The sequence below is a fragment of the Centruroides sculpturatus genome, unplaced genomic scaffold (genome assembly GCF_000671375.1).
Source record: "Centruroides sculpturatus isolate CEXI.00-Female unplaced genomic scaffold, Cexi_2.0 scaffold2525, whole genome shotgun sequence".
Classification (NCBI taxonomy): Eukaryota; Metazoa; Arthropoda; class Arachnida; order Scorpiones; family Buthidae; genus Centruroides; species Centruroides sculpturatus.
Genome location: NW_019386616.1, coordinates 14,850 through 29,302, shown reverse-complemented (window position 1 = coordinate 29,302; position 14,453 = coordinate 14,850). Strand labels below are relative to the sequence as shown.

General features: G+C 26.9%; 1 protein-coding gene and 1 long non-coding RNA gene across 2 annotated transcripts; both read left to right on the top strand.

Moving 5' to 3' along the window:
- Window positions 1-2,225: 2,225 nt before the first annotated feature.
- LOC111615422 (PC4 and SFRS1-interacting protein-like) lies at window positions 2,226-12,464 on the top strand (the record flags this gene model as incomplete). The annotated part of the gene is made up of 11 exons (XM_023356838.1): window positions 2,226-2,420; window positions 2,978-3,115; window positions 3,200-3,445; window positions 3,531-3,589; window positions 3,700-3,782; window positions 8,698-8,963; window positions 10,907-11,008; window positions 11,126-11,230; window positions 11,313-11,382; window positions 11,456-11,748; window positions 11,815-12,464. Coding segments are annotated over 10 exons (1,557 nt in total), but the record flags the coding sequence as incomplete, so codon positions are not given.
- LOC111615424 lies at window positions 8,679-9,706 on the top strand. The gene is made up of 2 exons (XR_002755075.1): window positions 8,679-8,990; window positions 9,057-9,706. It is a non-coding gene; the product is annotated as an uncharacterized LOC111615424 (long non-coding RNA).
- Window positions 12,465-14,453: the final 1,989 nt, after the last annotated feature.

Here is a 14,453-nt window from a genome sequence, read left to right as displayed (position 1 = left end):
AAATAAATGAAAATTTGCATGTGTCATTGTTATAATGTGCAAGTGCGTGTATGAACTCTTGGCATAACAATGAAATCTTATTTATTTTGTATTTGTTTAACTTTTTTAAAAACATGTTTGCCTAAATTGTGGCCCATTGTAATGCTACACTTGATCAAAGTGGCCCGTGAAAAAATTTAGGTTGGCCAGGCCTGACTTAAATAATAATTCTAAATCAGTTCGGCCTAGGACAAACTAGTTAAGCCTAAAGTATTTAGGCCAAACTAGATTGTCCTATGCTAAACTAGTTTGGCCGGTAACATATATAAAACTAATATTGTTTATATAAGGAATTTCAAATAAATTACAACATACGAGGATAGGGATGTGAGATGCTGGACTTGGGCTGCAGAAGGCAAGAAGAACAGTTTGATATATTATACTTTAATACTAATAGCCATATTTACATTTTAAAACATCTTGTGATTTTCAAAATGATACATTAGACAAAATTATGAATTTGGGAAACATTTGGCTATACTTCTAATAACTGAATATTGATTTTAAAAAAATTTGAAATGATTTAACTCTTTTCAAATCCTTCTTTAATTTTGAGCACCGGTATTAATGGATTAGTCTATAAATGAAAGCAAAGGGCAAAAAATGATGAATAATTGTAATTTAAATAATATCATTGATCATTTTTCAGTTTTTATTTTAGTGAGAATTTTGATTGTCATGATAAAAAAAATGCAGGTCAGAACGGATTACTATTCTCACTATTTTTAAATTAGTCACTTTTCTCAAGTATTTCGATGATATATCATTATTTCTCACTTTTTCTGCTGTTATGGGCAATGATATTTTTGTAATGCTAAGCTTTCACATGTTACTTCATTAATTTAATTAATGATTAATTAATGTTTAAATTGAGATGCCCATAACATCTTTCTCTTGTTGCGCTTTGGAAACTTTATGTTATTACATGACTTTTGAGGTCTTAAAACGTTAATTATGTAATATCATAAATTTGAGAGTGCACAGTCTAACGTCGGCAAAATTTTTTTTGAAGTACGGTATTTTAATTCCTTCTGAGCTGTTCACAATTAACCTTCACACCTTCAATTTGAGGGCAGGTGTTAAATTTTTTTTCAAGTTTTTGTTAATATTTTATAAAATTTTGAAAGTTTATTAAGGGACAATTTAATAAATTTATAGCTTTGTAACAGATTATAGTACACTTTATTGAACGTAATCATATTTAAGAACAACAATTTTTACATAATTTATTGTCTAGCTGACACATACAATAGTTCTAAGAATAAAAATGTGTATTATTTAGTTACATTTTAATATGAATGGTTTGTTTCACATTGAACTTAAATCATAAAAGGTAACAGAAACAGATTATTTGTAATACATGTTATCATTTTAAACTTTCTTTTACAAATTACATTATAAGAAAAGTAGTGTATTTCAGTTTTGTCTGAAAAAGGTACGACCTTGGATAATGGAGTTTTACTGTATTTTAATAAGTTCAGAAAAATTATTAAAGGACAATTTTAGACCAAAAAATCAATTTATACTTCAGTGACTAACAGCAGGATTTATTACTAAATAATAAATGAAAATATTGCTTTTTTTCCTATTTTTCAAAGCTAATTTTATGGTTATACTTTATAACAAGGAAAATTATTTTTATGTAATAAAATATTGTATTTTATACCTTGAAGTAGATTCCAAAAAATATTTTTCTAGTTATTAATTTTAATTGTAAAAAGTTTGATTTTACAAACTGATTGAAAATAATAAATCATTAAAAAGAAGAATTAATGAGAAAAAACATATTTAAAGAATGCATTAATAGAAATTTATTATAATTATATAATTTTGTTTGTTCATGATTTTTCATGTACACTTAATCTTTCAAAATAGGTACCCATAAGTATGGGTATCTGAGTAATATCTCTGTATCTGGTACCCAGATATACCCAGTACAAAAATGGGTAATGATATTCAGCACTAGACATCAGTTATATTTTTTTTATGTTGAGTACTTTTATTCATAAAACTTGAGAATGGAGATTAACTAAATAGGTTTGAAATTAGCAAGCATTTTGTTTTAAAGTAAGCATGCTTTTTTTAAAGCCAACGTAATCTTAATTATAACAAAAGAAAGTGAAATGGATTGATTTTTATATATTAGAATTTTTTAAAACTAATTTTGTAATTTTTTTTTATTTAAGGATAAACAAAAACAGAAAGAGAGGAAAAAGAGGAAAGAATCTAAGAAAATTAAATTAGATAAAATAAAAAAATCTAAAAGTCGAAGCAAGGCTAGTAGTAGTGGTGACAGCAGTGTCAGCAGTTCTTATGGTACCAGCGATTCAGAAGTATCTAGTTCATCTGACTCAGAATTTGAAAAGAAAAAAGAAAGAAAGGTAATCAAAAGTAAAACAATCATAAATTAATCACAGAGTAATGTTGTCCAGTATAAAAACAAGGATTCTCATATGTGTTGGCCAAAAATAAAATACACGGTAAACCTATGAGAAAGGTTCAGTAATGCAAATGTAGAGTAAATATCTGAATTTGCATTAATGTCTTTACTTCCATAACTATTAATTGATTAATTTAGATATAGCCATACTGGTTACAGTACTGACTGCTTATTAATTAATTTTAATATAGCCTGATAAGTAATCTGGCAGATAATTTGGTAATACTAATGTATCAGGTTGGTGTACATGTTATTGGACTGTCCTTGTTTCAAAATAGCATGTTTTTTGAATAGTATTGTCAAAATATACTGTTTTTATGTGTTACATATCATAATAGTTTTAACTAAATCACACCACTGATCTCTATAGTGAAGTGTACTGAAGAAAATGCATTCAACCAATAATGTGGTTTAATATATATTTGAAAGTAAAAATTATTTTATTTAGAAATATTTATCTTCTGCATTTTATTTTATTTTATTTTTTTTATTTTGCAGGACAAACATAAGAAGAAGAAAATGAAATTGGATAAAGTAAAGAAATCAAAATCAAAAAAGAAGTATTCTAGTAGTAGTTCAGAAAAAGCTCTAAGTTCTAGTTCTGATTCTGAATTAGATAAAAAGAAGACAGAGAAGGTTAATTATTTTGATTAATAATTTTTTTAATGATATTTATAACTGTTGATTGTACTAATTTGTTCAATTTTGATATTGTTTCAGAATCATTCCACCATTGTTATATCTTCACATCAAAAAGATAAAGGAAAAATTTTACAACAGAAAGACCAACAGAAAAAAATAAGCAAAGATAAAAAATCAGATGAAAGTTCAGATCATAAAAAGTCAAAAAAAAAAGAGGAAAAGCATAGCAGTGGTAAAAGCAAACATCATTCTACACCTCAAATAAAACCAGAAGAAAAAAATAAAAAAGAGGATAATCAAGATGATGTGAAGAAAAATAAAGATGTAAGTAAAAATAATTTTTAACTGCAATGAGAAAAAAGATATTTAAAGAAATTGAAAATAAAAAAACTATCATTAAACCATTTAGACTGTTCGAAATGAAAGTTCTATGAAAGAGAGTTCAATGGAGAAACTTCAACGTAAAATGTAAGTTTAGCCATAGAAGTTATTTGACAAAATATTTGGAAAATAATAAATATTACAACTAGGTTATTATATTCACTGCAATAATTACTGTTTCCTTTCTAATATTTTAGAGCAGAAAAAGAGGAGGAAAAAGAAAGGATGAAAAAAGAAAAATACGAAAAGAAAAAGCGAGAAAAAATTGAAAAATTAAAATGTAAGATAAAAACCATCCATTAACTTTTGTCAATGACATTTATTTAATTAAAAAGGCATATTTATTTATGAAATCATAGAAAGTATTTCAAATATTTAATAATTTGATATTTATAAGCAAATTGCTATTATGTTTCTTATGTATTATTAGACCTACAATGTATAATAAATATTGTGTGTTAGTGATTATTTTGATAGTTCAGAATGGAATAAATTGTATTGATGAGGAATGAGTCTGTAATTTAAATTCTTTTAATGTTTTTGAATTTGTATTTTTTAATATTTTTATTAGTGAGAAATTTATTGTTTTCTCTCATGCATTCACTTTAACTTCTACAGTTACCTTCAAAATAGAAATACTATATGAAATTAAGAGAAGATTTTCTTGCGTAAACTATTTGATAATCATATATTTTTGATATACAATTGGCAATAACTATTGCTACTTAGAAAGAACACCTTGTAGGTAGCTTAAATTATATGCTTGCCACATATGATTTTAAATAAAATTAGAATGGCTTTAATATTGGATAATTTGTGATTTTTTCCCCCTTGCACAAGTTAGTTTTGGATTTCTTTATTTTCAAATGCATTTGATAGAAACTTTACAATAGGATAGTGAACAGTTTAAATTTTATATAAAAATATCATTTAAATGACCAATGAGAATAACGAATCCTTACATCAAAAATAGTAAGGTGAAAATGTTTTAAAAATAAAATTGGAGTAATATAATTAAACAATTTCATTAATTTATATATAACCTATATCCAAAGATGATGTGTTGGTGCCGCAAAATGTCTGTTTTTTGTCAATGAGATTTTTTTGGTGTTTTAGAACATATACTTTTAGAGAAAATATATATTTTTTTCTCTAAAAATGTATGTTGTGTGTGTTTTATATTTTATACTTCTTTGTCATTAATCATATTTATATAATCAAGAGTAACTGGAATAATGCATCTTTTTACACCTAAATTTTCAGAGAATGAAAATGATTACTTGGTTTTCAATTATATCTATTATTTATTCTTTAAATCTGTTTGCAACATTAAATTAAATATTTTCCTAAAAACAGGTATTAAAACAATAGATCTAATTAGTCAGATTGTTTTGGCATCCTTTTTCATAACACATTCATAATGACAAATGCTGGGAGAATACCAAAGTGGTTTCCCAATGCCGTCCTTGGGGTTTCACATCTTTCCTTCTGGTTTGGATGTACTTCATTAATTAAGATTTCTTAATCAAAATTCTGTTGAAAAATTACAAAACAGAGTGAGAAAAATACATAAATTTATCATTCTCCTAGATGGTGATGAACAATTCAAATTTGAACAAATTGATTTTAATACATTGAACACTTAAAATTTTAATGCTGTTACCATTATAATTTGTAGCAAATAAATCGTTAATACAAGCATTAAAATCACTCCTGAGAACCCAATTACCTGATAAAATCTTCTATTCAAGTATTTTTACTGATTTTTCTTTATAAGAAGGATAGTATCACAACAAAATCATTAGTTTAGCTAAATAATAATTTTGAGAATCCATATATAATTTACTATAATTGATAATCAGTAAAATTATGAGAATTTTTATAGCTAATTATTGGAATATAAAAAACAAAGTAGACATACAGAATAAAAAAAAAGTACAAATCAAGTAAAAATTGAATTCAGAATATACCTTAGATTGATCAATAGTCAGGGAATTTGGTAATGAAAATAAACTATGAAAAGTACATTTATTAAATTCATCTAGATCGAATCTAGATGGATTTAATAAATGTGTTTGTCATACATTATTCAAGATTTTAACTGATTTAGAATAAAATTTGTAAATGATGAAATATTGATATTATACATTCAGTTTCATACCAGATATAGTAGAATCTGTTTATTGTAATTACAGATATTGTTGTAATTTGTTGATGTAGATATTGTTGTAGATTGTTGTGCATGCAAATTAAAATAAACTTATAAAATGTGCTTATTGTAATTAGAGTTTGTTTTTGTTATCTTCAGGTAACTAGACTTTTTAAGCTGTCTTTTCACACTATCAGCTTCAATATGTGGCTTATAACACTTAATCACTATCAGTTGAATTGAACCATTCCAAACTGTCTTATCTCTTTTTAAAAATTTTGTATCATCTGTGCTATCCAATTAATAATGAAAAGGGCATCACAATAAAATATTTTCATCATTAAAAATGTAGAAAATTGAATATCATTCCAAATTGCATCTTATTCACACTTTCAACTATTCCAAAACTCATTTTTTCCATCTTATTACCTTCAATATCATCCCAATTTGTCATTTAAATTATAATTCCATTGGCTAATAGCTCACATTATGTCCATTTTACATGTTATTTTATAAACTAATTATATCAGTTGCCAAATTTCAAGCTTTAATTAAAAAATTTATTGAATACTGAAAATTAAGAAAAAGTAGATGAGATGTATATTGCCTTTGTTATTAGTTATCATTATCAGTCTTAATCAGTACTTTAAATATTAAGCATTAATTGTTTTAGCCATTATTTGCTTATATTACAGTAGTTTATATCACTCTCATTTCTTTATTCAATTATATACTAGCTGTTAAAGCTATTGCAAAAAACAGCATGCAAACAACACTCTATGAATTACTATTTATTAATAATAATAATTAATGAATCTTAAAATTATACATTTTTTAATGTACAGTACACAATAAAACCAGAATTTTCTCTAATTGTAGTATTGTTTGATAATAAACAGCTATTTTTTTGTTTAATGTTATCATCAAAATAAACAAGACCCAAAGTGATTACAATAAGTGGGTTCTACTGTATATTCATAAATTCATTATTGCTAGAATGATATTTGTATAGCCATGAATGAATTTAATACATTTTATTTACAATGCATATTAGCATTTTCTGTAAAGTTTGTGGCTAGTGTTGTATATGAATACAATAATGAACTTTTCATTTATGTTGATAAACATTTACAGGGTGTCTCAGTTAAACGTTTCGAAACTTCTAAGAGGGGTAGGGTGCATCCCAACGACTCGGAATCATATAGCAATGTGGGGTCAGAGATGCTTTCCTGACGCGGTAGATGGCGTTGTAGACATTTCATTTGGCCAACAGTGGATCGGATGTGGTGGTTCCATGCGTTGGCCTGCTTGGTCACCAGACCTATTATGTCTTGATTTTTATTTCTGGGAGCATATGAAAACACTGGTTTACGACACCTCCATTGACAATGCTGAGGAGCTGGTTGCAAGAATTGCTGTAGCTGCTGGAGAAATTTGAGATGAGCCTGGATTATTCCAGAATGTTCAGAATTCCATGTGCTGTGGATGTGAGGTCTGCGTTGCAGTCAGTGGAAGAAACTTCGAACACTTTCTTTGACACATGTTTCTTTTGTTTTTGTACATATATTATTAAAATGAATATTCACTTACGGTTGTCTTCTTTATGATGTTTCTGTGTACATCACCGCTTCAGGTAAGCATTTCCGACTCTGCATTGCTATATGATTCCGAGGCATTGGGATGCAGCCTATCCCTCTTAGAAGTTCTGAAACGTTTAACTGAGACAACCCTGTATATATAGAAAACTAAAATAGCCACTTTTATTGAAGATCAGAATCTATAGTGGATAAAAAGTCCAATTCTTAGCTTGTTCAAAAATTAAATATAATAGTTTAGTTATATATTATAACTAATATTTGCCCTTCTGAAATATTGGTTTAACCCAGTGTTTTTCAATTACCAAACCATGGACTGGTGCCAATCCTCTAAAAACTTTCACCAGTCCACAGAAAATATTTGTCCATACTGATGCTGGCACAGTTGATTATGAGTGACATAAATGGTAATTTATAGTTACTGTACATATTTTGTTATGTACATCGTAATATGCCATAGATAAGCATATTTAAGCATAATAAATAAGAATAATTCATAGTCACATATAATGACTGGTTCATGTAAAATATTTTGTAATTTTACTGGTCCATGATGAGAAAAAGTTGAGAAACACAGATTTGAAATATATAAATGAAATACAGGTATACCTCGCCTTACGTCGTTAATTGGTTCCAGGAAAACGACGTAAGTCGAATTTACTTGTCTCCGAATCTACTTGTCACTACGCTAAACCATAAATTATTATTCCCTGTTCTGTATTTTATTTATTAATGCATTTTTAATAATATATGGTTAATAAAACTCTATTTTAAGCTTATAAACAAATAAATTTTAGTTTTTAATATAGTACAGAAAAAAGTATTCTAAATTTACGAATGCGTGTACTGTAAATACAGAACATACTCGTATATATTTTAATATGATTTTATGTGCTTTAAACGTTTTTCTAGTGATATTACGACTTCAATATTTGTGGCGGGCGGACGTAAAGTCGAATAAAATGACTTAAACTCGATTTATATTTTTCCATATACTTTTTTGACAAACGACGTATAATCGGGAATGACGTAACTCGAAACGACGTAAGTCGAGGTATGCCTGTATTAAAAGAATAAGTTTCATATAGAATATTTTAGCGTATTCATTTAATAAAGTGTTTATTGGATATTATCCTGTTTTAATCTCCGTCTTTTGTGTTGATTAATGTTATTCAGTAGATAAAAAGGACAGAATCTTTTAAGTATAAGTGTTCACTGAGTTCAGCTCTTCTGTTTTAGGCACATTTTATTTCCATATTGTCACCTGAGCAAGGATGTTAACACTCACTACCACCATTGAAACAAAATGTTGCACCAAATATGCCAGTTTGTGTTTTTTCATATAGTATGTCACTTTTATACACACATTAAGAATANTGTTAGTATGATGATAAATTCTTTGCTCTATAATAAGATTAAGAATTTGTTTATAAAAATTCTATTTTATTTAGTGAATGGTACAACTGTAGATACAAATACAAATAACCAAACATCAGAAGCTAATACTTCTAAATCACAAGATGGAGATAGCTCTCAAGTTGATAAAAAAAAGGAAGAAGAGACAAAAGAAGTTAACTCTTCAGATGCCATAGAAAGTAATACAAAGAAACCTTCTGAAAATAATACAAAGAAGCTATCAGAAAACAACACAGAAAAAACTTCGGAACAAACAGATAAATCAGAAGAATCTTGTTTGGAAGATAAGTCAAGTAGTGAAGTTTCTGCAGAAAGACAAAATACTTAGGTTTGTAAAATAAAAACATTACTATCATTTTGCATTTGAATAACAATATATAATTTTATATTGTAGGTATATGATCTATAAATACGAATCCAGCCATCTGGACCTCGTGTGATAACAATAACGGTTGTACAAAGTATAGATACTTACTTGTATATGTATGTATGAGTGTTGAACGTCATAAGAAGTGGACTACGACCAATACTAAAGAAAGATAGTATTTGTCACCATTTTTTGTGCATTTGTTTTTTCAGATGATAACATATTCATTTTATTGGTTAATGTAGACTTCATCTTGCATAGAGCATATTTATTCCAACGGAAAAAATAACATTTTTCATTGCCATTTTATAAAACTATAATTTTTTTTTATGTTTAAATCATATTAAAAAACCAAGCACCCGTTTTCATAAAAAAAACACTTAATCATCCCATAGAAAATGTTTATACAAAATGTTATTGAGCAGTGACATGTAAAAAATATCATATTATAAATCACATCTAGATCATATTTGATATTTACTTATCACCAAAAAAAAATGATTGTGTTAACCAGGTCTTAACTTGGTTTTTATGAAATAATCATTTGCTTTAAAATGTTGCATATCAGATAATACATTGTTTTGTCTATGCAACTGAATACTCTGAATAAATAAAGTGTTTACATAAAAAGTTTTTTTTTCCTGTTTTATTGTATAAAATAAAAGACATTTTTAAAAGAATGATTGCTTCAATGTAATTATTTTTATGCATAATTATTTACATAAAAAGAATGATACATTATTTTTATGTAAGTAATTATCTGTAGAAGTTTAAATTTAAATTCATAGCAGTTTTAAGACTTAAAAGAAAATTATTAAATATAATTTAAATTGTTGATCGAGATAATAATAATAGGTTAATAGCTTACTGCATCTTAATTATATTATAAGAAATTATATAAACATGATCATTTATTTATTTTTCATATTATTTAAGAAAATAATAACGGTAGATGATTATTTCCAATTCTCAAAAAGTTGAATATTCATAGAACAGTTTTATACTCCATTTTTGCTTGCCTTTTGTAAATGTTTTGTGTTCTTCCTGATATTGTCACTGAATAAGCACTGTCTCTTTGGTGTGATTATAAGATCATACTTCAAGGGATCATTTCTGGTGTGATTATAGATAAAAGATTGCTAAAATAAAAATAAAAATCATCTGGGAAGAAAAATAAACACTCTATTCATGGAAATATAACAATAGTGAATATGTATATCAACTTATTAAACAGAGAAAGCCAACTTGTTTTACTTCTAAATATTCCAGGCTGTGTTCATGTCAAGAATGTCTTCAAGTACATATACAAGTACAATTCAGATCAACTAACCAGTCAATTGATCCACTAAAATCATCATCCTTATACAGTAGTACTACTAATACTATTTGTTTCTACTATCTTCATTTATGTGAGAATTAAATCATAAATGTGTAAAAAAGAATCAAAAACTATAACCTATAAAATGTGGTATGTTCTAAATACTCTGCATACATCTTAAAAATAGAGGGGTCATATGATTGCACGCTAACTATTGTTTTAGTTCAGTATAACGAGTATTAAAATAAATTTAAGCTTATAAAAATACCTTATAAAATTATTTTAAAAAAAAACAAAGAAAAATAAAGAATGTCAGGAGAGAGGAATTGCTCCTGCTGAGATTTTCTTTATTCTTAATCTTTCCTGTAGCAGTTGACTAATTATAATTTTGAGATCCTCAGCAAAAAGTTTTTGGGGCCTAACAATCCAAGAAAAATTTAAATTATAACTTTTTTAACAGTTTTTTTTTTATGTTGCATGAAGAAAATTTGATACGATTAATATTAAATTAATATTAATATTAATCTTCAAAAAACATTTACATTTATTCTATATGTAGGATGTAGATCGTTGTATGGGAGCAATGAATGAATTAGATCGATTACCCATTACACAAGTTATACTAAAGAAAGAACCAGACATTGTTCAGACAATAAGAAAAGTATTTATTAATTAGTTTAGCAGTTTAAATTAAATTATTATTAATGATTAGGATTACAAACTAATTAATTAAACTTTTTAAAAGATTAAAACCTAAAGTTTTAAAATTTTATTTCAGTGTCGCAAATTCAAAAATAGTGAAGTTATAAGGCAAAAGGCAGAATATCTGTATCATAAATTCAAATCAGCTTTTCTCATTGGTGACACAGAATCCTTCTCTCCAGTATGTGAATTTCTGTTTTAGATTATAATTTATACATTCTTTAAATTTATTATAGATATTGATATAGTTATTTGTTTAATAGCTTCCTGAAAAAGAAGTAAAGAAAGTTAACAAATCAGTTACAAAACAAGATGGTGCTGAAGAAGTTGCATGTTAGTATGATGATAAATTCTTTGCTCTATAATAAGATTAAGAATTTGTTTATAAAAATTCTATTTTATTTAGTGAATGGTACAACTGTAGATACAAATACAAATAACCAAACATCAGAAGCTAATACTTCTAAATCACAAGATGGAGATAGCTCTCAAGTTGATAAAAAAAAGGAAGAAGAGACAAAAGAAGTTAACTCTTCAGATGCCATAGAAAGTAATACAAAGAAACCTTCTGAAAATAATACAAAGAAGCTATCAGAAAACAACACAGAAAAAACTTCGGAACAAACAGATAAATCAGAAGAATCTTGTTTGGAAGATAAGTCAAGTAGTGAAGTTTCTGCAGAAAGACAAAATACTTAGGTTTGTAAAATAAAAACATTACTATCATTTTGCATTTGAATAACAATATATAATTTTATATTGTAGGTATATGATCTATAAATACGAATCCAGCCATCTGGACCTCGTGTGATAACAATAACGGTTGTACAAAGTATAGATACTTACTTGTATATGTATGTATGAGTGTTGAACGTCATAAGAAGTGGACTACGACCAATACTAAAGAAAGATAGTATTTGTCACCATTTTTTGTGCATTTGTTTTTTCAGATGATAACATATTCATTTTATTGGTTAATGTAGACTTCATCTTGCATAGAGCATATTTATTCCAACGGAAAAAATAACATTTTTCATTGCCATTTTATAAAACTATAATTTTTTTTTATGTTTAAATCATATTAAAAAACCAAGCACCCGTTTTCATAAAAAAAACACTTAATCATCCCATAGAAAATGTTTATACAAAATGTTATTGAGCAGTGACATGTAAAAAATATCATATTATAAATCACATCTAGATCATATTTGATATTTACTTATCACCAAAAAAAAATGATTGTGTTAACCAGGTCTTAACTTGGTTTTTATGAAATAATCATTTGCTTTAAAATGTTGCATATCAGATAATACATTGTTTTGTCTATGCAACTGAATACTCTGAATAAATAAAGTGTTTACATAAAAAGTTTTTTTTTCCTGTTTTATTGTATAAAATAAAAGACATTTTTAAAAGAATGATTGCTTCAATGTAATTATTTTTATGCATAATTATTTACATAAAAAGAATGATACATTATTTTTATGTAAGTAATTATCTGTAGAAGTTTAAATTTAAATTCATAGCAGTTTTAAGACTTAAAAGAAAATTATTAAATATAATTTAAATTGTTGATCGAGATAATAATAATAGGTTAATAGCTTACTGCATCTTAATTATATTATAAGAAATTATATAAACATGATCATTTATTTATTTTTCATATTATTTAAGAAAATAATAACGGTAGATGATTATTTCCAATTCTCAAAAAGTTGAATATTCATAGAACAGTTTTATACTCCATTTTTGCTTGCCTTTTGTAAATGTTTTATGTTCTTCCTGATATTGTCACTGAATAAGCACTGTCTCTTTGGTGTGATTATAAGATCATACTTCAAGGGATCATTTCTGGTGTGATTATAGATAAAAGATTGCTAAAATAAAAATAAAAATCATCTGGGAAGAAAAATAAACACTCTATTCATGGAAATATAACAATAGTGAATATGTATATCAACTTATTAAACAGAGAAAGCCAACTTGTTTTACTTCTAAATATTCCAGGCTGTGTTCATGTCAAGAATGTCTTCAAGTACATATACAAGTACAATTCAGATCAACTAACCAGTCAATTGATCCACTAAAATCATCATCCTTATACAGTAGTACTACTAATACTATTTGTTTCTACTATCTTCATTTATGTGAGAATTAAATCATAAATGTGTAAAAAAGAATCAAAAACTATAACCTATAAAATGTGGTATGTTCTAAATACTCTGCATACATCTTAAAAATAGAGGGGTCATATGATTGCACGCTAACTATTGTTTTAGTTCAGTATAACGAGTATTAAAATAAATTTAAGCTTATAAAAATACCTTATAAAATTATTTTAAAAAAAAACAAAGAAAAATAAAGAATGTCAGGAGAGAGGAATTGCTCCTGCTGAGATTTTCTTTATTCTTAATCTTTCCTGTAGCAGTTGACTAATTATAATTTTGAGATCCTCAGCAAAAAGTTTTTGGGGCCTAACAATCCAAGAAAAATTTAAATTATAACTTTTTTAACAGTTTTTTTTTTATGTTGCATGAAGAAAATTTGATACGTGTAATTTTTAAAAACACCCAAGCAGCGCAGAACTTCAGATCTTTGAGATTTCCCTTACAAGTTATGCAGAACCTAGTTATGCTGCTGCCTTGTGGGTGCTCTTGGTTCATATGAAAATGAACCTGTGCTAATAAGTTCAATTTCATCCATAACGTGGAAAATAATTTGGCAACAGCAAATGAAAAATTTCGAACACAACCAAAAACTTCAGATATGTATAGAACCTAATTCCAGACATAAGGCAAACCTGTTACAATATATACAGCGGGTTTTAACGTTATCCACTATGATTTAGACCGGTATTTCTTAATCTTTTTAGTGATCGGCACCACCCTTGAATTTCAAAACAGTCTCGCATCCTTTGAATATTATGTTAAAGATGGCAAAGGTACAGAGGGTAGTAGTAATGGTCTCTGATATTGTAGTAGTGTTTTCAGTGTGCCTAGTAAGTCCAGCTAAATTTATAGTGTAAGACACCTTTAATTTTTTGTATTACACATCTAAGGATTAAAAACATATCGTTATCACTATGCTCCCATATTTTCCCTCTGTTATACATAACAGAATGTTTTGCTATCGTCTAAACTCGATAGACGTTCAGATGCAAACCCAACTATATACTCACGAACAACACGGAACAAATATGGCGGAGTGATGACGATTTGGTCACGTGAAATGACGTTCATGTAAGTTCTCTAAGTTGAATGTTTAGTTGTTCCGACATACGTGTACATTTTCCGTTATTTCATCTTTAGTTATAGATTTTACTCCGAATTTAGGAATGAAATTTTTAAACTATTAGAAGAAAAACCTGGAGGAAAATAATTCGCGGAAGCATCACAAGTTCAATT